This window comes from Pempheris klunzingeri, chromosome 8 (genome assembly GCF_042242105.1).
Source record: "Pempheris klunzingeri isolate RE-2024b chromosome 8, fPemKlu1.hap1, whole genome shotgun sequence".
Classification (NCBI taxonomy): Eukaryota; Metazoa; Chordata; class Actinopteri; order Acropomatiformes; family Pempheridae; genus Pempheris; species Pempheris klunzingeri.
Window position 1 is genome coordinate 23,998,052 of NC_092019.1, and position 25,646 is coordinate 24,023,697.

The 25,646-nt window shown below is 43.8% G+C and overlaps 1 protein-coding gene across 2 annotated transcripts; it reads left to right on the forward strand.

Annotated features, from left to right (window-relative positions):
- The first annotated feature begins 8,567 nt into the window (after window positions 1–8,567).
- Window positions 8,568–23,636, forward strand: LOC139204841 (retinoic acid receptor beta-like). Of its 2 annotated transcripts, none has more exons than XM_070834854.1 (8): window positions 8,568–8,800; window positions 13,501–13,655; window positions 15,218–15,359; window positions 18,335–18,501; window positions 20,791–20,967; window positions 22,808–23,012; window positions 23,160–23,318; window positions 23,428–23,636. In XM_070834854.1, exons 1-8 carry the CDS (start codon window positions 8,638–8,640, stop codon window positions 23,592–23,594), a joined length of 1,335 nt encoding a protein of 444 aa, XP_070690955.1. In that variant the 5' UTR covers window positions 8,568–8,637; the 3' UTR covers window positions 23,595–23,636. The 2 variants fall into 2 exon arrangements, with proteins under 2 accessions (XP_070690955.1, XP_070690956.1); XM_070834855.1 differs by having other exon boundaries at window positions 18,338–18,501.
- Window positions 23,637–25,646: the final 2,010 nt, after the last annotated feature.

Below are 25,646 nucleotides of genomic sequence, written 5' to 3' on the forward strand. Positions count from 1 at the left end.
TATTGATTTAAAGAGTAATTTAAAACTAAACTGAAAAGCAGTGTGACCTCCATGGTTGGAAGTTTCTGCTGTGTTTAGGATTGGCAAGAAGTGTGCCGTGTATTGCACCTTTATTCACCCCCCTCCATTAACTATATCCTCTTCTCTCAACAACAATCTGCTCACACTGTCTTTACTTTTCTTCTATTGTAGCGCCTCAAGGTCAGAAAAGTTACACTTTAATTACCAACACAAAGACATGGCTGGACGCCCAGAGTTACTGCAGAGAGAAACACACAGACCTGGCTATGGTCGAGAATGCTCAGGAAAACAGAATGTTGTTAGGAAAGTTTACAGGCACAGTGTGGATCGGCTTGTACCGAGTACCATGGAGGTGGTCCGACAAGACCAAAAGCACCTTCGCAAAGTGGAACACCGGTATGCCAGATAACATGAACAGTGACGAGCACTGTGTGACTGAGCATGCAAACCACCATTGGGATGACATGAACTGTAACAGTAAGCTTCCATTCCTCTGCCATGGAGGTAAAGACATACACTACTCACAAAAAGTTAGGGATATTTGGCTTTCAGGTGAAATTTCAGGATGAACCACCACCAATACATTTCCTGCTTCAGTTAGAATTGGTATTTAAACAGTCCTCCTCATCCTGCTGTTCACATTCTGACATCATGAGACCAAGACGACACCTAACAGTTGATCAGCAGCACCTCAACACTGGAGGCTTCAAACAGGAAGTCCTCAGACGGAGGTGTTCACTGAGCTTAGAGGGTCACAGAGTGTCATCAGGAGGTTGGAACAGTGATACAGAGACTGGAAGAGTCACAGAAAGGAGAGGAGTGGACGTCCTTTGGCCACATCCCAATTTTACGTTTACCCTCGTTTACCCTCCACTGTTGTTAGATTTTCTTTCAATAAATTGTTTAAGATGAAGAAACTATCATTGCATACTGATACTTAAATGCCCTACTTTCATGATATAACATCACTGTAGCATTCACTTTTTACATTTTCCATAAATTTCACCTGAAAGTCGAATATCCCTAACTTTTTGTGAACCCTGTATATGAATCTCATACATTTCTGGGGTTTTTTTCCCTCACAATGGAATAATATTTCTCTCCTTTGGTTTGTGGTCAGGTCTAAAAGTGAAGTTGACCGTGGTGAGGATGAAGTTTCAGACTGCTGCTGACCTTTCAGATCCAGCTACTAACGCCCAGATCCTACAACAGGTGAAACTCCCTCCAGCGTTATCTCTATCTAACACTTCCGTCGGTTCTGCTTCAGACGAAGCTGCATGAACAAGCGTCATTTCTCACAATGGTCTTCTAATATTGCTTTTATTCCCTGGCAGCTGCGTGCTGCGCTAACAAGCAAGACTTCACTGACTGACGTTAACCTGCAATGGAGGATTCAACCCAGAAAACAAGAAGAGGATGATGAAGCCAATGGATGAGATGATGATGGTGTTTTTCTATAAGCTGCAATGGTAGAATGCATGTAACCATAATTAATGTAGATAGATGAATTTGTTAACCGCATGTAGGAGATAAAATACTCCTCATCTCACCAAAGCTTCACAATGTCCTGTCTCCTGTAGAGGTAAATTAGACATTTCCAAATCAAAGATTTTCACGTCTTTTGTGATAAAAACAAAAAAGTGATTTTAGTGGCCAAGAAAATGACTTGTTAGTTTAACATTTTGGAGGGGTGCTGGTCTGGGCGGGACACTGAAGGCCGAGGGCAGGATTTGCAATTAATTGCCCCACTGGGCACGGGATAAACAGTTACAGAAACATAGCATTAAATAACATCCATCAACTAATGATCTTGAACAATAATCAAGCCAAGGCTATTTTGTGTGTAGAAAACAGTGGAGATGTTTTCTGCCTTATGACACTAAGTGTGGATTTAATGTTTAGGTCAACAGTAAGCATACAGTGGATATCTAATATATATATATATACACACACACACACACACACACACACACACACACACACACACACACACACACACACACACACACACACACACACACACACACACACACACACACACACACACACACACACACACACACACACACACACACACACACGTCTACGCACCCCTGTTAAAATGCCAGGTTTTTGTGATGTACAAAAAAGAGGGGGAAGTAAAAAATAAAAAACTGGGCCATTCCAAAATTTTAATCTTCTTCTGGTGAAGCCATTCCTTTGTTTGTTTGGATGTATGCTTTGGGTCGTTGTCCTGCTGAAAGATGAAGTTCCTCTTCATATGGTGTGGTGTTCTTTTGGTGATGTGCAGTGTTGTTTTTGTGCCAATACCTTTTGGTTGTTTTTGCAAGATTTAGCCGGGCTTGGATGTTTTTCTTGGTAAGAAAAGGCTTCCGTCTTGCCACCCTACCCCACAGCCCAGACATATGAAGAATACGGGAGATCGTTGTCACATGTACTACGCAGCCAGTACTTGCCAGAAATTCCTGCAGCTCCTTTAATGTTGCTGTAGGCCTCTTGGCAGCCTCCCTGACCAGTTTTCTTCTCGTCTGTCAGTTTTGGAGGGACGTCCAGTTCTTGTTAATGCCACTGTTGTGCCATATTTTCTCCACTTGATGATGACTGAAGACCGACCAAGAAAATGTCAGAAAAAGCCAACTAGAACAGCTGAACTATATTTGGGGTTAATCAGAGGCACTTTAAATGATGGCAGGTGTGTACTGACTCCTATTTAACATGATTCTGAATGTGATTGGTTCATTCTGAACACAGCCACATCCCCAGTTATAAAAGGTTGTGCACACTTGTGCAACCACATTATTTTAGTTTTTTATCTTTACTTTCCCCCCCTAAAAGATTATAGTTTGTTTTTCCATTGAGTTGTGCAGGTTATAGGCCACATTAAAGGTGGAAAAAGTTCTGAAATGATTTATCTTGGTCTCATTTTTTTACATCACAAATACTTAATCAATCTAAGGTTGATCTCAGTTGGTCTCATTTGTTAATTTAGTTTGTTTAGCTTTTTTTTAGGTCCAATTAGGAGTAAAAGATTGATCAGTTTCACATGTGTAGTACGTCACTGTTGTAAAGTTAGGGCCGTCATTAATGTAAAACTCAAATTAACAGCCGACAGGTCAGGGTTACAGTTTGGTTGCAGGCCACAGAATCTCACTGCCATGTCCTAAACATCTTATTGGGCCCAGATGTTGGCCCCTGACACAATCCTTTTGAAAATCAAATACAACTTCAAAGAGGAGGTTGACTTGCAGAGAGCTCTTTTGAACCTGTTCAGTCCTTGTCATCTCCTTGCTGCTTGTGTGACAGTGAAAATAAAGAGATATATTGCACTAATAAATTACCCCTAAATGGTGCCTGGCTCTGAGTAAAGGTTTACAGCTGGTTGTAAAGAAGAAAAGGATCTGAGGAACTGCTGGTCACTCTGCTCATACTTACCATTTGGTGCACATTTTGGACAAAATGCTGGGCAAATGCACAAAATGAGGATTTTACAGCTTTAACAAACCTAAGATGTGGTTTGTGTTTAAGTGGTTTTGTATATTTTGGGTAATATTGAATGTATTTACATTGAAATATGTATGAAACCAGCTTGAATTACCATGAAATATAGTGAAAATACATGAAAACGTTTCTCACTGTCGTGCAATTGCAGGAAGGCTGGTGTCTGTCAGTCTGTTCGTACACACTTTTCACAACTTTTCTCCACAATAAGTGAAAGAATTGCTATGAACTTTGGTACAGACGTTCATGGTCGACTTTGGTGATCCTCTGATTGTTTATCTAGTGACACCAAACTCCTGCTAACATCAGCTGTACTTCAATACTAATGTGAGAACATGCTAAAAACATTCAGCTACGTCTAATTAAATGTCTGGGTGATGAGTGATGGACACAGTTCTGATAGTAGGTGAAATAAAATCATTTTTAAATGAATGAAATCATTTTTAAGTCTGTATTTTGTGTCAAATTGGTGATTTCTTTAGTATGAAGCTGTGTAATAAGCAGCATAATGTACATTCATTACTGCACACGAACCCTGACAGCGTAATGGAGGGCTTGAATTATGCCTTACATATTTTTCATCCCAGTATTTAGTATTTTATTTTGATACATTCTATGAGCAAGTATTTGTATTTTCGATTGCAGCATCGATTGTTTCAGCAAATGCCCAATGAATTATGCAGGGGAGAGGAAAGACATGAGTTGATGTTATATACAGTACTGTGAAAAAGTATTAGGTAGGTGTGAAGAAATGCTATTAAGGAAGAATAATTTATTTATGTCGATTTACAAAATGCAAAGTGAACGACCAGATGTGGTGTGACCTCCCTTTGCCTTCAGAACACCATCACTTCTTCTAGATACACTTGCACACAGTCAGGGGTTCTGCAGGATCACATTCAGGTGTATGATGAACCAATTATAGCAAACAGGTGCCAATTATCATCAATTTCAGATGTAGGTTGGTTTAGGGCAGCAGGTCTCTCAGCGAGGTCTCTGCCAGGCAAAGATTTCAGAGCAGGCTGGGGTTTCAGGATGTGCTGCTCAAGCTCTTTTGAAGAAACACAAAGAAACGAGCAACGTTGAGGACCGTAGACGCAGCGGTCGGCCAAGGAAACACTGCAAACAAGAAAGCAGATGAAAGACACATTATGCTCACTTCCCTTGGAAATGGGAAGAAGTCCAGCAGTGTCATCAGCTCAGAACCAGCAGAAACCAGAGGGACCAGGTACACCATCTACTCTCTGAAGAAGTCTGGCCAGAAGTCTTCATGGAAGAATTGCAGCTAAAAAACCAAACCTCTGATGTGGAAACATGGTGGAGGTTCCCTGCATGTTTGGGGCTGCATTTCTGTGAATGGAGTTGGGGATTTGGTCTGGATTAACGGTGTCCTCAATGCAGAAATACAGGCGGATACTTATCCAGCATGTAATACCATCAGGGAGGCGTCACATTTTCACCTGACTTTTCATCTAGGTCCATCACCTGCTAAAAATGTGTCCAATCTTTAGGTTTATGGCTAAATTTCTGCCAATGACATTCAAATGAGCCTCAGCCAGGGATCATAGGGAGAAAGAAATTCAGCCTTGGACCCATCCGCTGGGACACGGGCGGGGGGTATTTCAACAGCCCACTGGGATTTGTCCCGACGTACCAGATGGCCAGTACACCACTGGCCTCAGCTGTATTTTGTGTTAAGTGCTATCTAGCAAATTTGATCATGTTAGCATGCTAAACTTGGTATGCTAAACACGGTAAATAACACAACTGCTGCAAAACATGACCGATGACTGGCTGAATAGATGCCCCACCACCACAGAACGAAGACAAACGACCGAGTGAATGTTGGGAAGAGCGAAGAAAATGGAACGCCATGTGAGCGACTCTAAATGGGACAGAGGGAAGAGGAGGAAGACGAGGAGCCGGGGGAGGATGGGTGAAGGAGGAGAAAGGAGGACAGGGGGAAGACTGAGCAGGGAGGGAGGTCCAGCAGCAGCAGCAGCAGCAGCAGCAGCAGCAGGCTGCAGGAATGTTTCACATGCCTGTCCTCTGGATGACCTCGCCTCCCTGGAGTGTGGGAGATACTGGGAGTAATTAGCCTGCTTTAACATTGGGTCTGTGCTGCCTCTACGCCTCAATGGGGTTAGCAGTGGCATTGAAGGAGATCAAGTGTATTTATTTATTTTCAGCTGTAGCTTTAGCATTCTTCTTCAGCATCGCCCGCCCGTTTCACTCAGTTTTTAAGTTGTGATTTTGAGATGTTTCGTTAAAGTTGTTAAAATTGTCGATGTCATTTTTTTTTTTAGGTTTTTAAGGCAAGGAAGTTGTTTTCAGTCATTTCCAGTTGATGAATGCTGTAAATTAGACCCATTATCCATTGGAAGTGGAACAGATTTCCTTCCTCCCACCCACAAACCCATCTTGCAGCTGACCTACTTTATCTTTAGCAGATTCAATTATGGATCCTCCTAACTGCAAATATTTCTCACTTAAAGTCAAGGATTTTGTATTGAAGTGGACGTGAATGAAGAGAAACAGCACCTAAAGAGTATTGATTTTGGGAAAGGCCACATGGTTTCAATTATGAAATGCCAATACTGGAACATCAGTGTTATCTACTTTGCTTTGATGGCCTTTATTTAAAACAGACAAGTGTCCCTTTAAGGGAAGCCATAAATCCAGAGCTAAAAACCTAGATATTACCCAGCCTGCTGGTACTAATCTTGCTACGCTCATGTGATTTGGGTGGGAACAGGAGGAGTGCTTTACTTAAGCTTTGGTATAATTTGAATATCATCAACGTCCTTTGAAAAGAATAGTTGGATTTTCTTAACATTAGTAGATCAAAAGACTCACAGACCATGCTGACAAAATCCCACTTCTTATACTCAACTTGATTTTATTCAGTGCCACCGAAGCAAAGATTTTAGAGCTGTATTGTTCTCAGTAACAATGTGTTAGTGTCAGATGAGCTGAGACATGGCGTGTTCTCATTAAACTGGAGCATGTACAATGCATAAATATATCATTTCAAAAGCACAAGCTTTCAGATAGTACTTGTGTCTCCATCTATTTTGTATAAATGTAAAAAAAAATTATGTAAAAAAACATTCAAATAATAGTCAACTGAGCCTTTAGTTTAAAAAATCCTGCATCAGTCTGGTTTGTTACCGACAGCCCAGAGAGACCATGAAACACTAGGACTAAAAGGACGTACTAAGAGATGATTTGCTGAAATAAATACATAAACATGGATGGTGGATGACAGATGCTTTGTTGCTCTTGTGCCTTAAGTAGATAAAAGTTTATTTTAAATATTCTCCCGCTGTATCAGACATCATGCGTCACAGGCTTATGACTTTACATTCAACACAAACACATCCTAAATCCTGTAACCTAAACACAAACTCAGAACACAAACAAGAGATGGGATGATTTTACTACAGTAAAATAGATATTATATAAAGTATTTACAGTTTAGGATTTTATGAAACTCTAAAGTGCATGTAATAGTCACTGTCACAGCTCATGTCTCAGCTAAACAGGGAGCTGAAGCCACGAGGCAAGCAATGTAGCTTAGCATAAAGAACAAAAGGGGAAGCCCTTTTTACATTTCTGTTTTTGTACAGATTAAACCAACGAGATATGATGTAGAAACTTTAGACCTTTTTTCTTTTGTTTTTTACTTTGGACAAAGTCAGGCTAGTCGATCCCCGTGCTATGCTAAGCTAAGCTAACGGCCTCCTAGAGCCAGCTTCACACCTAAGAGAACTGATTTTACACCTTCATAGGTGGAAAAGTTGGTGTATTGATAAAACCAAAATGTAAACAAAATGCAATGAAAACACATTCATTTGTATTGTCCTAGTTTATTTCTTTCCTTTTGTTAGTACTTAGTAGTCTGATTCCTGTACATAGAGAGAGAAGTTTCACCGGAGTCAAATTCCTTGTTTGCTTGTGATTCTGATTCTGATTCATTGAATAAATCCTGGAGATTGTGACTTAAGCATCGAATGAGGCTTCAGATCGTCAGAAACATCAGATCCGTGTGTGGTGATGAGGACACTTCCTCAAATGAATACACGAATGCACATAGATGCAGCATGTCCATCGTGTTTCCCATTGTTAGCGATCTGACTGGTGCTCTTTCAGCTACGACAACACGCTGCTCTCTTCTTCTGCACCGGTAAGGTGGCATCTACTGTTATCTCAGTGAAGAAACTCTTAATATTTGCTACCAGCTGTGCATGGAACCAGGCACATTTACTTTTTACAGATTTTCTGAAAATGTGGTTAAACTTTGCCTTCCATTGGGAAAAGAAACCTGGCTGCCTGGGGGGGGCCTGCTGCTGTGTGGATGTGATACAGGAGACATCACAACTCAACAGAGGGCAACAAGTTTGAAAAACACAAATCACAGGGTGTGGATTTAAAAAAGAAAAAAAAAAAAAAAAAAGGAGCTCGAGTTGCATTGTGGGTAATGTAGGCGCCTCGGTTTTGACGGCGAAGAAGAGGAGAACGGAACAATAAATTTGCTACATGTCCGTCCGCCGCACGGGTTTTTACCATGTTGCACAGTCCCGCTCAGGAGAAGGACCCTCCGCGGCACCTGAGGGCCGCTTTCCCACCGCTGACGGCAGACTGCCGCTGGGTCATGTGAAGGTCAGCAGCGGCGGAGGAGGTTCACGGAGAGTTCAGCCGCATACATTAGGTAACACCATCGCTCCCTGTGACATAACTAGTATGAAGCCGGCCGAGTCGAGACGCTCGTCAATAAAGCAGAGATAAGAAGAAGGAGAAGAGGACGAAGAAGAAGAAGAAGAAGAAGAAGAGGGAGAAGACTAACTTTGTTATGCTAAACAGTCTCCGGATGTGGGCGCCGTGTCCGTGCTGGAGGACCACAGTCCGCTGGCCGCGCGTCAACATGCGGACTGTTTCCGAGCGTCCCTGAGCGCCCACACGGCTCTGACTTCAGCCCGGAGGAGAAGATCTGCTGCTGCTGAAGCCCCGCGTGGATCCAGCACAACCCCCCCACCCCCCTCCTCCCTCCCCCAGAGAGAGCCGCGCTCCATGCGGACAGCACCTCCGCACGGACTTGGCTGAGACCGAAACCAGATCATGTTCGACTATCTGGAATTTCAAGCTTTCGGTCCCGACGAAATCCTGGAGCTGTACCCCCCTCCCAGCCCTGCGTGCATGCTGCAGAGGCAGGACCAGGATCTGGAAGCCTTCTTCCCGGAGCTGATGGAGGCGGACTGGCAGCAGCTCCGGTGCTCTCAGTGTAGGTGGAAACTCACTGTTAAAGTAATCTGTGTCCTCCATCAGGGAAAATATCAGCTTATTATCAAAGCAGACTGCAGCTGTGTCCAAGTTCATTTTAATGGCGTGGTCCAAAACCAGAAACCACAGGTTGAGGGGCTTCACCATGTGTGGCATCCTTAAACAGCCTTCAGTACCACTGCTAAACAAAGTGATATCAGACATTAAACAACAGGACATTATCCTTAAACATTAGGGTGCACTGATGGATGCTGATCGCAGGTACAAACATGGGCTAAACCCTCATCTACCCTGCTGTCAGTAGCTGGTTCAGTGATGACTGACAGGCTGGTAATAAGACTGTGGAAACAGAAACAGAAAATAACTTGGGACATGGGAAATAAAAAAAAGATGAATTGATACATTTAAAACTTAAATTAAAAAACAGCAAAAGAGACAAGTGGAGAGGAAATAGAATAGAATAGAGTGAAATAGTTGAGACGGGATAAAAACTGACAACAGATGATGGCTAGAAAACACATCAACACTTTTATGTGACTAATAGTTCAGTCCAAGAGGTGATAGTGCTCCAGAAACATTTAAAAGAATATCAAAATTAATTCAAAACCGTGACAAAGTAAGGACCTTGTAAATGGTGTCATACGGTACATTTGTATACTACATCCCTGCCTGATCTCAGATCAGATCTTTGTTCAGTGATCAATATTCATGTGAATGAAGCTGGTTTAATTTTTACTCCAAATTTGAGTTTTCCTCTAATCATGTCTGCAGGACTTTTACTAACAGTAACACGTAAAGCCCCATCAGAAACATTTAAATAAATGGCTTATAATACTATGATGTACTTGTAAGCAGATGTACGTGGCATTTAAACAGATAACGAATGACAAATGATTATAATTATTATTGTAATGATCTAAAATATGTAAGTCATGATTGTTAAACATTTAGAAATATTCCTTAAAACTGCACACAAGTACATGAAAGTGTGTTAGAATCCATCTTTTATTTGTTTCATTAATACCCCGCTCATGCACACAAATATCAACTAGAGGCCGTCAAAGTGTTTCCCCCTCCTGCTTTCACGCTCTCTCCATCTCTGTTCTGTGATGTCTTTCACGGCCAGTTTCCTCTCGCAGGAGCTTTCTTTTGAACAGAGAAAGGGGGCAACGCAGCGCAGCAGAAAGCGGGGTACTGTATTAGAGCAGAGAGCAGCTCATGACAGTGTGGTGGTCTGTGTTTGGGACGGGACGGGAGCAGGCAGGGCCGGTCAGGGTGGGGTCACCGCGGGTTCACCGGACGGTCACCGGCTCAGGAGGTCAGAGGAGAGCCGCTCTGCAGCTCCTCACTCTCACATCGTTTAGCAGGACCAGTTTAACAAATGTAGAAACACTTCAGGACAAGTGAAAGGCCGGCATTCTTCACCCTAAGTCATCCAGAAAGTCCAGAAGTATTTTATGATTATATGCAACGCTGTCAGATTGTTTGATGACGTTGTTTTTATGTACAATGGGATCTGAAACATCACTTCAGCTGTCAGATAAATGCAGTGGAGCAAGAAAAAGAAAATCACAAGTACCTCGAAATTATACCGAAGTCCAGAACTTGAATAAATGAAACTAACTTTAAAAAAAAAAAAGAACTTTTGTTTCGTTCCACCACAGACTGATGCTGCTTTTACATCTCAGAGCCTAGATAAATAAGATAAATAAGATAAATAACCAGCTGCGACAAACCGTCGATGAAATAGATCCGTTGTTTGAAAGAAAATGATTCTGCAGCTATTTTGATAATTATCATCGTTAATTTTTCAAGCCAAAAATGCCAAAAATGTGCCTCTGAGATGTGTCTCTGATGCTTTTCTTCATCGTATTTGACAGGAAGTGTTTTGGTTTTGGACTAAACGTGTCATTTTTAGACGGGCCCTGGGAAGTCATGTTTCACTTTTTTTGACATTTAGTAGAATAAGCAGATTAATCAGTAATTAAAATACTCTGTAGCTGCAGCAGATAATGCTTCTGCTCAAGTGTGATTTATGGACGTCACAGATGCTTTTTCTTAATATCAGTAAAAACCAAAAATGAACATTTGGCAGCATGTAGCATCTATAAATGAATATACAACCTGAAGAAGCTGCGTGATGCGTTTGAGTAAAATAATAAATATGCCAGTAAAAGGACTGCAAGTTCAGATATTTATTCTTTTACTCAAACACATCACACTGAAGTCGCCTTTTATCGTCTTCATTTTTGAAATCTTTTACTCCCTTCAGAATGTTTTGTTGGTTTAGAAGCTCGCACAATGCTTTGTCGCATGCATCACATAACACTGCTTAAAATGGGTTGGGGGGGGGGGGGGCAGCCTCTTCACCATGTCCCCCGGCCAAATCACTCACCCCGCCCCACCACACACACTCTCTGTTCCTGCTCCTCTCCCTCTCATCAGTCAGCTGGGCTCGTGGCATGCTCCTGCATTGTTTTGCGTCGGGAGAGCGCTCGGGCCGATGGGGGTGTCCTCGTCTGACCCGCCGATTGCAGGTTCAACCGGGGGCCACGGGTTCAAGGGGATGCAGATGAGCAATTTTTCTCATTTCGTCTCCTTTTCAAATCGTCTTTTTTTTTTTTGCGTCGTCCTCTGGCAGCGTTGGAGCGGCGGAGGTGATCAGAGGGCCGGCGGGGAGGCTGAGCGAGCCCCCATAGGCCGGAGCAGCCCTCCTCTCTAAAGTGGTTCTAATGGGAGGGCTGACTGTTGTGACTGATGGAGTGAAATGATACGTTCAACTGGAAAAATGGAGGTCAAAGCTGCTACAATAGGCGCAGCTGTGTATGTTAAATAAACTGACTCAACTCGGTCAGTCTGCGATGTTTCAGAGAAGTCAAAAGAGCCGAGCGCCCACTCGGTGTGTGAGACAGTTCCACTCTATGGTTTTAGTTTTGTAGTGCTGACATGTAACTCCACATTTTATTTGGGCAAACTGAACACAATACATGCAGTAGTGGGGGAAGGGATCCTTTCTCTGTTGCAGCCTCTGATAAGATCTCTGCTCTTAGATCATTCCGATCATTCACATCTACACAGCTAGATTCCTCCTCTACTTGAAAATGCAATGCTTTACTCCAATTTCCCCGCTTGTTTATGTCCCTATATTCCCATCTTATAGATATTTTATTTAACAGAGGCCACCACGGGGGGGTGATCCCAACACGAGGCTTGCTTTTTAGAGGTCTAGTGGCTGTAATCAGGAGGCAGAGGTGATCTCTCAACTTTAAAAAGAGGGCTCTTCCTCATCCAGGTGTTCTTTTCAAATGCCAAAGGTTGAATATAATAAAGCTGCCTTTTTCCTGAAGCATAGAGAAAAAACCATGGGTCCATTAAAGTCCAGGGTTCATCCTTTGGGAGCATGAATGTACTCAGGACTGGGTGTAATTTTTCTTATTTCTACTGTTCAAGTGGAGCTTTTGACCTGATGCTGGTGCAAGAGGAAAGGTCTTAGGGTCACCAAAGCATTAGGATTCATCTCCTGGAGATAATGAATGTCTAGAGCCAATTCTATCTAAGGCCGCAGGAATGATTATTTCAGTTACTGAACACTTTCTCCTTTTTCACAAATGTCACTTAGTCTGTAACCTCTCAGTTCATTTTGGATTTTTGCTTTTTCAAAGGTTGCAGGCCAAACTGTCCGGACACGACTGGACAGACCTACAACCATTCAGAGCAACGTGTGGCATGTAAACTTTTACCAAAACCTGGCGGAAGTACGGCAAACACATCTTTCTGTCACCAAAAGCTTTGCAGCGTCCGGTCAGTTTAATACCGACACGATAGCAGCCATCTTGGTTGTTTGTAAAACGGCGCTGCACCAAATCTGCCCCATTTTAGATAAATGGTTGTTATCGGCCCGACCGGGGCTGGAAATCTATCTGAAGGGGAGGGGGACCAGACGCATCTGCCCCAGCAAATATAACAGGAGCTCATAGATTTGTCTGGTTCCCAGGTTCATTCGATCGAGGCACTTTTACATGTTGACATGCGGCAACAAATGAAATCTAATAATCGGAGTATTTCAGTATTGAGTGTGAGATACAGAGAGCTGACTGTTCTACAAGCATGTGAGGTCAGGTCCCAGAGTGTGTTACCCTTATAGTCTCTATATGTGGTGTCAAACAGCCCCGCCGTGTCTCTTAAGTACAGTAGGCGTTGCTCCACTGGTTTCTAAACCTCCGCTGCCTCACTGTGGCTGCAACGACCAGTGACTCCTCACATTTGGTGTCAATGACGAGTAAGGCAGCTGCTTTTTACAGCGTCAGTAAACTAAAAGCCAAAAGCTGAAATACTTCCACATATTGCTCCTCAGTGTCCTGATTATCCAGTCAGCATGACTCAGTCAGTCTGTTGAGCTTATAGATGGTGCATTTTCTTAAATCAAACAGATCATTACAGTTCAAATCATTGATTTTTTCCTTCCTTTAAAGGTTCAAATTCCAAATTAAAAGTGACGACCCTTTAATATATGAATCAATTGTCTGTAGCCCAAGAAGCTGTATTCACACTGCTTGTTTGTCTTATTTCCTATCGTGCTACCGTCATGAAACCACGTGCTCAGTCAGGTTTGATCAGTAAAAGACTTCAGACTTAGAAATGACAACATGTAACATTCTTATTATTGAGCTTTGTGTTCTGTTGTAATGTGTGTGTTTGCAGCGGTCGGAAGCCAGAGCTCCAGCTCCGGTTCAGACGACCTGTTCGCCAGCCCCACCTCCCCGCTGCCCCCCCCTCGCACTTACAAGCCCTGTTTTGTGTGTCAGGACAAGTCCTCGGGCTACCACTACGGCGTCAGCGCCTGCGAGGGCTGCAAGGTAACGTGTCGGGCCTGCGGTCCGTCTCCACAGAACGAAAGAAAGAAATCACTGCAAAAAGAGGTTAAAGCACGGCGTCCTCTCGGAGGGTTCGGCCTTCACACACACGCAGTCTTTTTCTAGATCATTTTCATGCTCTAGAAAAGGAAGATGTGTCCGTTTTGGGTGAAGCCTTTCAACTAATTTCGGTTAAAAATAGTTTACAGCATGTTTTACTGTGTTCTGCTCACATTAGTTAGTTATTGATGGCCGTCTTTGCTCAGAGAAAACACCAACATCACCACCTGGACCTTGTCCTCATAAACCGCATGTTTGCACAATTTGGTGTTCAGTCAATATTACAGTGACAGCCACATAACTTCTAGACAAACACACAAACACATTCAGCTTCCTCTTGGAAATAATCGGATTAGAGTCATTCCGCAGAGATTTGGACTTTTCTTGTTTGTAGGTTTCTGCCGGGCATCCAGCTATTTAAAGGCAAAATGTCTGATCCAAAAGTATTGTGCACATTTGTTTAACTGGTGTTTTAGGGCCATTGTGGGGGAGAAGAAAATACAGAGGCAGGGGAGCGGGCTAGTATTAAAAAAAAACAGGATATCCAGGATATTCATGACATTTAATACATTTGGGAGAAAAAACCTGGGATATTCTCTGAGATGATAAAGTCATGAATTGACTATTTAAAAAAAGAAGAAAAAAAGTGTTTTTTCATCAAGGAACCACATTGGTTCACTTTGCAGGACTGGATCAACCTCATGACACGGATGCTTATGAAAACGTGATGGTCCTGGGCTAAAATCCTGAGTATTTCCTTATTGCTGAACTCGATTGCACGAACTATATATGGATGAGGTCATCCACTGCACTGCAGCAGCGTCTGTGCTGCGATGGGATCGATGCAGCCATGCGAAGTGATGCAATGTGGCTCCTTTACAAAAAAACGAACACATTTCCCCAAAATGCACCACATTAAGAGAAGAATTTCCTTGTTTTTTCTTGTAAATTTATGACTTTAATCTCAGAAATGATGAGTTTTTACTTGGAACATCATCCCCCTCCCCTCCCACTGTGTTTCTTCACCTACTATGACCCAAATACACACATTTTCTGATAGTGTTGGAGGTTTATTTCCATCAACAACACTGAAACAACATAATGATCATTTTTTAACAACAGCATGAGTCGTTATCTTAACATCTTCGTGATCGAATGGCACAAACTTTGTAGTACCCATTCATGGTTCCCACATGATGCTTCCTGGTTACAAGGGGGATCCCCTTACCGTTCCTCTAGCGCCACCAGCAGGTCATTTTTTCACTTCTCCAGTTTAATATCTCAACTCCTAATGGATGGATTGATGTTATTCTAAAGAATATTACATTTATACAGAATGTCTTGCTGTGTTTTGTCAGCTTACACAGACACACTGTAAACTCTCCATGTGTACTGTAAGCTTAAATACACCTGTTAACATTGTCAAAACACTTCCACCGCAGGCAACATTATTTCAGTATCCTTAAATCATTGATGTCCTCTTTGTGCTCTTGTGTTGCTTGCAGGGCTTCTTTCGCCGCAGCGTGCAGAAAAACATGGTGTACACCTGCCACCGGGACAGAAACTGCATCATCAACAAGATCACCAGGAACCGCTGTCAGTACTGTCGGCTGCAGAGGTGCTTCGCCGTGGGGATGTCCAAAGAGTGTGAGTGTCTGAGCCGCTCCCGTTCAGCAGGAGGCCGAGTGAGAGCCGCTGCCTAAAACATCCCCACCGACTCCTTGTCATGATTAAAACATGTGGCAATCTGGAGCAAGCGTTTTGTTCCGATTCCTGAATTAGATGTTCACTACTCACAACAAGATTCATCTCCTCTTAGACGATGTGAATGCATTTAAAGGAGATTAGGACGCCTCCGAGGTCACAGCAGATAGTAGATAGACAGAGAGGATGATGTCAGAGGCAATGAAAGGTCCTAAATGTTAATTATCTACTGAGGCTTATCATTGTGTTTTTGCCGAACTAGTTACATGTCACACAAGTGATTCAATGTCAATGCAGCTGTCCGCTAACGCTGCGGAACAGCTCCCGTTTTACTCACGAGCTGTGACCCGAAGTGTGTTTGTGCACACGACTGTTGTGTGTGTACTGTGTGTTGGGGTCTGCGCTGCCAAAACGCAGGTGACCTCCACTCAGTATTGTGCTTGAATGCGTCCCGTGCAGACGCTGAAACTGCTGCTGCTGCTGCTGCTGCTGCTCTAATATCGGACTGATTTCACTGTGTGTGCACGTGGTGTGAAGAAGTAGGAGAGAACCACAGAAGAGACAATTCATCCTTCAGTCTGACTTAGAAAATCCACACGTTTGAGATACTGTGTTTTCAAATGTCTGAACATTTTTATTAACCTCTTCTAACTTTTTAAAGATTCATTTTTTTTACAGTTTTAAGGATGAGCTCACCCAAAGAGCGTGCCCCCCCCCCCCCCCCCCCCCCCCCCATGTGATTTTAGTAGACATAGAGCTTTAATAATACAGCAATTATCACAGAGCGATAGATCAGGATCAATTGTAGAAGCTACATAAACAACACTGTGCGAGCTTTTTGAAAAACGGAGACTGTCTTGTCCCAAAACGTCCTGCTTACGTGGCCCCACAGCAGAGGATAATTGATTTTGGGTCTGATTCCCCCCTCCTAACAACTGTGGGGGTGTTCCTGATTTGAGGCTGGTCTGAACAGATTGTCAGCCCAAATGATCCCGTGTTGCGGGGGGCTTACAGACATAATCTTAACAGGCTGACAGACAACTCCCTGATTCCGTCCTAAATATCATGTTTGGTGTTGGGAAAGGAACAGCGATGATTACGGGTTTCACCAACCTCCTGCTGGGTGACAGCCAGCTGTGGGTGCTCGAATGTGGGCACCAGCCGCCGTGTTTGATCTCCGAGTTTTCTGTGAGATCCCTGGAATCACCCCTCTGAAATCATCCAGTATAAACGCCAAGTGTTCTGTTCCTTCACTGAATCGCCTCGTGTGCGTTACGATTAAAACGTGAAAAATTAGCCGTTATGTCTGTATCTGAAAATCCTCAGGTGTTCAGAAGGCATGACTCAGGATATGCAGCTTATTGTGCTTCGTCAGTTCTGGATTTTATTCAGTGTAACTGAGTTTCAGGAGAAACATGCTCTGTTGAGTTGTTGTGTCATTTTTAAACCACTGGTCACCCCTACTGTATAATGTGGCATCAGAACTCTTACAGCCTCCCAAAGTCAGACTGGAATTATCTGCATGTTCACACAAAACTAGTGGCGAGAGGGAAAATGTTCTTCTTATGACTCAAGTGAAATATCCATTTTTCAAACGACTCATCCAGGAGTTCCGGCAGCGCTCTAGCGCCTCGACTGTACACCAGAAACAAAAGCAAACTGTGTGTTACCCAGAAGTGCAGTGACCTAGATAACGGGGAGTGTGTTATGTGCAGGGAGCTGAGGGCAGCGATAGGCCGGCAGCGGAGGACCCACCCATCCACATGTTCTCATTGTTGCTCCTCCGCGCTCAGACACACACATTACATAAATACATCACATGTAGCAGACAGATGGATGCTATGTAACCGCTTGCCGACCTCCTCAGTCAGTGTGTAACATGATCCCACTCGGAGTGTTTACACAATGATGACTGGATGTAGGGCATCCAGAGAGAGTAGAGGAGGACGGGGGGGTTGGGCGTGGGGGTGGGGCGTGGTGGGGAGGAAAAGGCAGAGAAGGAGGTGTTGCATAATCCTGGGCTCCTCTGACATGTGTGTAGCTGCCTGAGCCAAGTCAGTGGGACGCAGTGAAACGCGCTGACACGGTTACCGAGGCGATTATGAAAGGCTAACCTGGTTCGGCTGCGCTAACCTGCTTCATGTGCTCCCTGCGGTAACACATGATCCACACAGCTCAATGCCAGCGGTTACAATGGAAGCTGTTTTCCTGGAGAAGTTAGTGAGGTCTGATGACTGAAGATCTACAAGTGAAATTCCATTCACCTCCATTGTATTTTACTGGAAAAAAATGGAATTGTCCTTGTGACAGGTCTCTAAACCGCAATAATGAAACCAAAACTCCAATACATGGCCAGAAATATGTGGAAACCTCAGTCCACATGCTGCTGTCTCCTGGGGCTGTTAGTGAGGCCTGGTTTGGGCTCACATTTAACAGCATAAAGGACTTAAATAGACATTTGGATTCTCCTCACTCTTTATGTCAGGAAATATAAACTATAATGATACCACAGCTAATGTGCTTATATTTGTACTTAGATCAGAAGAGGAGTAAAACAGCGTCTGAGGTTCAGGCCTCTGAGTGGACGAGTCATTTGGCAGTGGTTGACTGACTGACTGACTGAGTACCGACGTTGTCCGTGGTGGACCGGAGAACGTTGGTACAAGATGTTCCCATGTTCTCAAAAAGCCCACATAGAGTTGGTTATGAACCGTTTAATTATAGTTCCAAACACTGAGTGTCATTGAGAGGCCTGTGATGCCCGTTGGCGATATTAAAAAACACATCCAATTCAAGACAGAATAACATCTAGCTGCCCAAAGTGTGCGAGGATCAAATCAGGTGCCGTCGTTTGAACTGTTTGAATCCATGAAGTTATTTCCCATATACCTGATGCTCTGCGTCGTTCTTTCCCTCAGCAGTGAGAAACGACAGAAACAAGAGGAAGGGGAAGAAGGAAGCGGTGAAGATGACCATCATGGAGACGTACGAGCTGACAGCCGAGCTCGGTTTGATAGTGGAGAAGATCTGCAGGGCTCACAGAGAGACCTTCCCCTCTCTGTGCCAGCTGGGAAAATACACCACAGTGAGTCCCCGCATGACACCCGTCCGATGGAATAATGTTCCTCCACAGAGAGAAAATAATCTGCAGAGAGGAGAAGATCAAAGCTGTCCTCTCAGCCCAGGCGTTCGTTTCGTTCAGATGTGCGTTTCATTGATGGTAGCTGAGCATGAATTCAAACAGACACTGCCGGCGTGGCTGAAAAAGAAGATAAATCATGTATACATGGAAGAGGGTAGACGGCCCAGACTTGACTGATGTCTTCTATTTTTACTGTATAAGGACGGTTATTAATCTCTAAAAGAAGGAAGAGCAAAATGCGCTTAAAGCCTAGTGGAACATCATCAGTCAGTACTGACATTTTTATCGATGTTGACATTGAACGTGTAAATGTACTCAGCAGATTAGTGTTCGAATATAAGCAAGTTCACACGCTGTAGTTTTTATCCGTGCCGGAGGAAACTGAGAGGTAAACGTCAATACAAGGAGTACTCGTCTACATCTATCTCTTCTTCAGCAAGTTATGGACTGTAGTTATAATATCATCTTTTCTCAGTGAAACACAGGTGTACACTGTATTTGAATGACTGACCATGTAAATATGTCCAGAGAACATTATTATATGATAACAGAAGACACTGAAGCAAAGGTGACCTTTTCAAGGTATCGTATTGTCAGTGAAAATAAACTAAATACAAATAGAGAAACATGTGAATTGCAAATGTGCGACAAAATACAAATGAGCTTTACAAACTATACAGAGAGTTTTTTTTAGGAATCAACCAAAATAGAAAGTGATGAACTTTTTTGACGTTTTTGAACAAAAAGAAAATTATAAATTATAATTGTGTGCAGTTGTCTCGTTTTAAGATTATTATTCAGTTTCAGAATCCTTTGAAAAGAGCTAACAGCAGACAGAGACATGAGAAACGTACTACAGTGTGCACGCGACCAAACAAACTCACAAACTGCGGTCAAAGTATTAACGTGTGGCCTTCACGCTCTGTCTCAGTCCTGCTTCAGCTTCTGTGGCCACCGTTCTGTCATCGATGGCTCGTTGCTCCCCGGGCTGCCACGCTGCTGTTTAATGGTGGTTCAAAGCAGCTGCAGACGGTGTAGAGGTTCATTCTCAGCGTCGTGTTCTGGGTAGCTTGTGTGTGTGGGTCAGAGGTGCCACAGAAATCAGAAAGGTCCACATCCACCAGGAGTGTGACGAGCTCCTGCTCCTCCTCTCGGCTCCTGGCTCCTCTGGGGCCTCTGTACATTTGCACATGATTTCCTCAAAGGAACAGTGTCATTTGATACTAATTGTAGGGAAAATAAAGACGAGAGACAGATTTAATTTCCAGAAAGGCCTCCTTGAAGGAGCTGCTCCATTTAAACCCACGGAAATATTTAATTTATTAGTTATTTATAATGTTATTCTTAACATTTGCATGTTCAGCTGCACTGACTATAAGACTGTGTAAGTTATGCAAGTCATTTCACAGACAGACAGACAGACAGACAGACAGACAGACAGACACGCTGAAATGCACAAACAGTAATAACTGCATGTCCTCACATGACAAACACCAAGAACTTCCCAGTGTGACACCATGCAGTCATTCAGCTGGTGTACAGTATCAGGGTGTGCCCCCTTTTCAAAACTACACGAATGTTCCTCACGTGTTTGTGCTTAAATACAGAAGGAACAACAGCTGGCACGTGTTGTGACACTAATCAGGATTCTCTCTGACTCGTAAAGAAAGCCTGAACTGAATGTCCCAAAAAGAAAAATAATTTGTGTGGAAGTTAAAAGTCCTCAGGGTAAATGAATCAACCTCACTGAAGAAGTCATAATAGAAATATTTGTACATTTGAATCCGCTTGAACTAAGAAATGAAGCTTTAGGAAAATATGAAGTGACATGTGCAGATTTGAAACGTTGTGTATTTTTAATGCTGCTGCATCCAGTATTTTCACACAATTAATGGATCAAATTGTTATGTTTCTGTGAAAGGTGACGAACCCACTGTGAATTCTCACTGCCGTTCTCCTCTGCTCTAAGGAGCACATTGCTGCCGGCTGTTCTTCAGAGAGCAGACAGCAGTGAGAATTCACCGTGCGAGCGACACCTCTCACACCGTGGCTCCTCTCACTGTCGTCAGATTTAGACGATCACTGTGTGGGGATTTAGTCCGGTGCAGACGGACCTGACCGAACCGACGTCAGATCCCGTCGTGCCTTGCTGACTTTCTGAACCCCAAACATCTCTTACACGACAACGGCAAACCTCTGACAGATGGTGTTCGGCTTCTCTCCTCCACCCAGAACTCCAGCTCGGACCACAGGATCCAGCTGGACCTCGGGCTGTGGGACAAGTTCAGCGAGCTCGCCACCAAGTGCATCATCAAGGTGGTGGAGTTTGCCAAGCGAGTGCCTGGTTTCACGGGCCTGACCATCGCTGACCAGATCACCCTGCTCAAAACCGCCTGCCTGGACATCCTGGTACGTCTGCGTGTTTCCTGGAAATACTTTCTGCCATGATGACTGAAATAATTTAGTGAGCTGTATGTAGTTTAGTTTCGCCTGCACTCACACAAGAGTTCCTTAAGCTGAACGACCTGAATAACATCTAAAGACACGTGTACACAGATAACACAGCTCCTACCGCCATTCACACCTTCTGTGGATCCTGACTCAGGCTGTCAAGAGACATTCAAGCCAAAGACAAGCTGACAGGCAGGCCGGCAGACCGAAAGCAGCCCTCAGGCTGAGTGTGTCACATGTTTTATTCTCCTTCATCTTCCTCCGTCATTCACTGCCAAGCCTGTCTGTCATCACCACCGTCAGGGCCTGATCGTTCACTCTGTCGCTCTCAGATCGCACCAGGGGGAGTGCCATGTACCACCAAAAGCTCTTTTGCATTTCTTTTTTTTTTTTTTTTAACACATTTTCCCCTCGATGAGGCGTTCTGGGACTCCCGCTTGCCAAATTCACTTCCTTTGGTGTCCATATTTGTCATTCCCTCTCTGGCACCGTGCACTGCTGTAAAGCCTGAATGTGTCATACAAGTCCAGTGGGCCGCGCACGCTTTAATGTTATTCATCACAGACGGTGCACGGTAATCAGCATTAATAGGAGTAAAAGACGCTCTACCTCAAACGTGAAAAGTCTCAGATATACAATCAGACATGTTTAAAAACTAAAGTCTGGCACCATCTCGCATGCGAAGACAAGTTTGATAAAAGAGTTCCGTTCTGTGCCGAACCATCCAGGAGACGTTGAGATGGTACAAGTGATGGAACGATCGACAGACCATAGTTTGGTTTCCGTCCACATGTAGTTCAAATTTGAATCAGATGTTCAGAAAAGCAGTAAAAAATTGTGACTGTTGTCATCATCACTACTGTGATGGTAATATTAGGAATTGGTTCATCTAATACCCCGGTCAGGTGCCATTATTCCACTGTAGAAGAAGAGGATGCACCAAGATGAAGTAGTTTGTTTCTTTTTTGATTTGAGGACGGTTGCAGTCCTCAACACTCCGCCTAGATTTGATGTTTTGTTCTGCCAACATTTTTCATGTCTCCAGGGGAACTAAGAAAAAAAACCTCAGCTTGTTTCTGTGGCAATTTGTCGCATTTTCTTTGAACTTTTCCCCCTCCCCCTAGTCTAAAAACTTTTTTGTGTTAATGGACTTTTCAGCGTTTCCCCTCAGGGTTTTTATGTGTAAAATGAATCAGGTGGCTGGAAACCCACTGACAGTGATCCATTGTAACAGGAGCGGAGAATGAGCACAGAGACGCACAGGACACTAGTCAGTGTCACGTTTATTTAGGTTAGTAGCGGGCAGGAGCCGGAAATACAGCGAAACACTCTTTGAGGTCTAATATCCCTCAGAGGCTGATGGCTGACTGGATCACGGGCAGCTGCAGAGGCCCAGCTCACATCCAGGAGAGCAGCAAGGACCTCTGCTGGATCTGTTAGAAAGCACAGGGGTTAATGCCAGCAAGCAGGACACTGTCTGCAGACCTGTAGGCCACTAGCTTGACGACACACACACAGCTTCATATCTGCAGACATGATGAACTCCACAAAATCAAGGTCAGGATCAAAATGTGGCAAATTATATGAAGTCCTGAAGAAAGTTCTACCTCCGTTTAAGTCATTAGTCATTACTGTTTGGTAAATTCTGTTTGAACTCCCTCCCATCTAACCATGTTAGTAATATCTAAAAAAAAAAAAGTATCTGATATCCGATGAGCCGCTCCACTGCTACGCTGAATTCACCACATCTGTCCTTCTTCTCTCCTCCTCTGTATCTCTCTCTTCTTCTTCCATCCAGATCCTGAGGATTTGCGCCCGCTACACTCCGGACCAGGACACCATGACCTTCTCTGACGGCTTGACGCTGACGCGCACTCAGATCCACAATGCCGGATTTGGACCGCTGACAGATCAGGTTTTCAGGTTTGCCGGCCAGCTGCTGCCGCTGCAGATGGATGACACAGAGAGCGGCCTCCTCAGCGCCATCTGCCTCGTCTCCGGAGGTACTGGAGAAAATGCAACCCGAGAGGCTGTGACACAAATAAGCAGTAAACTTCTGTTATTTTAGAGTGAAGTGTCTGTTCCTTCAACGCGCTCACTTCTGGACGGAGATTGTTAACGTCTGAAATGTTTTCTGTATGTCTGAGCAGACCGACAGGACCTGGAGGAGCCGTCTAAGGTGGAGGTGCTGCAGGAGCCGCTGCTGGAGGCGCTGAAGATTTACTCCCGCAAACGGCGGCCCAGCATGCCCCTCATGTTCCCCAGGGCCCTCATGAAGATCACTGACCTGCGCAGCATCAGCGCCAAAGGTCAGGAGGCAGCGCCCTGTCACGGTCACTCCAGTTATACCATAAATGCTCTGACTGTTTGCTTTGTGTGATCCCTTTGTGATTTGTGAGAACTTGTGCGTTTCCACAGGGGCTGAGAGGGTGGTGACCCTGAAGATGGAGATCCCGGGCTCCATGCCCCCTCTGATCGAGGAGATGCTGGAGGATCTGCAGAACCTGGAGAATCACCAGAAGAAATGCTCCGAGGAGAGCCAGCCAGCGTCGCACACATACACACACACACCTCACAGCACATGAACTCGTGCGACTCCTTCCTCTGAAGCCGATCAAAGAACACCAGCTCCGGTCTCTCTCTCTCTCTCTCTCCCCCTCCTCCCCTCCCCCCGAGAAAACAGTGTAACCTACAGATGCAGTCTAGAGGCTCACTAGTGTCTTACCTCAGTCTGTGGTTGGGTGAGCTGCCGGTGAGTGTTCACAGAGCGATGCGCTCACACACCTAAAGAAGAGATTCAGTTGTTAACGCTGATGGAAGCACTCAGAGGTTCAAAGGGGGAAACGATGCAGTACAGTTTGATCCATCAAAGTATCATTTCTAATCACACTTTCCCGTGTCGGGTTTCTACTGTATTTATAATTGCTTGAGATATCACATGGATTCATTTTACCTCATTAAATAACAATGTCTTTAGCTTTAGTGTAGCAAAGTTAGTGAACGTGGACTTTTTAAGCTTTTTACATTCTATGTGAATTTTTGTTCTCACTTCTCAAAGTCTGCTGTTTGGAGACGCAGTTCATTGATTTCCATACGTGCAGCAAAGAGAGTTCTGGTCTACAAAAGGGAAATGTAAATGCAAAAACTTTACTCTTAAAGGTGAATGTTCATAACTGGCATTAACAAAGATGTAAGTCACAGATGTAATTAGCTGAGTTTATACAGGGGAAGAGGAAAGTTCAGAAAACAGATAAGAACGTAAAACACAGTGACGCCATTAAAATCTGGGGGAAAATGCTTATTCTTTTTCTCAAAGCGCTCTCATGTGCTCCACGTCTCAGTAGCTTAGCTTAGCAGGAAGACTGTGAAGCTGTGAGAGACTCCCTTCATTCACTGCTGCCTGTATAACAGACACTCGGTAGTTTTCACCACAGTGCGTAAATCCATATGAATCATTGCTTTTGTCACTGAGGTTGTAGTCTGCGATCTGTGAATCAGCTCCTGAGCTCCTCTCAGTGGTCACTGAGAACGCTGGTCCGCTCAGAGTGATTCACAGAACGTTTATTCTTCTTACAAAAGACAGCGAAAGCCACAGAAGAGAAGGTGGTGGGCTCTTTCCTGGAGGTTTGGGGCTGTGAGCAGTGCTCGCTCAGTAGAAGAAATTCATTTCACACTCAGAATTCGGACAATAGAGTGAAATAGCAAAAGGCGAAGAGAGGACACTGGAAGGGATATATAGAGTGATCTGAGATGCTTGTTGCCTAGCAACCTCAAAGTGATTCCAGGAAGTAGAAATAGTCCCACACACTGTAAAGCCACAAATCGTTGCTTTTACACTTTTGTGCGGATTTAACAAAGAACAGCGTGTTAATCAGTGAGCCTGAGCGGCACTGGGAGGCCTTTGGACGTACCAGGCTAGCTGTATCCCCCCGTTTCCAGTCTTTGTGCTAAGCTACGCTAACTGAACAGACATGAGAGCGGCATCAATCCGTTCAGCCAACTTTCAGCAATAAGCACACATCCCAAAATATTTATCTGTCCTATCCTTTAAGAGCTTGTTGCTCGTGTGTGTCAGGATTCAAACAAAAGCAGTTGTGGTATATTTTGCTGGAAATCTGTTCATTGTTCTGAATTTTCAAATATTAAGAGTTTGTTCACTTTTAATTCAGCTAATACACAACTTTTATTCTCTCACACGTGTTCTAAATACACAGTTTTAACCCCAAATGGCATATTTGCAGTTATTGGTCGGCCTTGATATTGTTGTTTAGTTTCAGTATTGATACTGAAAGGATGCCTTTTGTGATGCGCTCTGTTTTCTACAAATGAAGCCAGTTTTTGAAATGCATCAGTGTTGATATTGTTTTATCACAGGTGTCAGCCTGAATATGATACTGTGTACTGTAGAAATAATACTAATCATAAACACATTAGATGAACGAACACAAACAAATGACATTTAAACTAGACGATGTGATTAAAAAACGTATCAGTACTTACAGGAGGAGGAAAAGAATTCATGGAAAAGTGGCCTAGTGTTTAACAAAACAGGAATCTCCTCATGCAGCAGCTTTTTCTCATTGGTGGCAAAAAAACCCGTCCAAATTGGCCTAAATATAAAAATCAGAAAGAAGAAA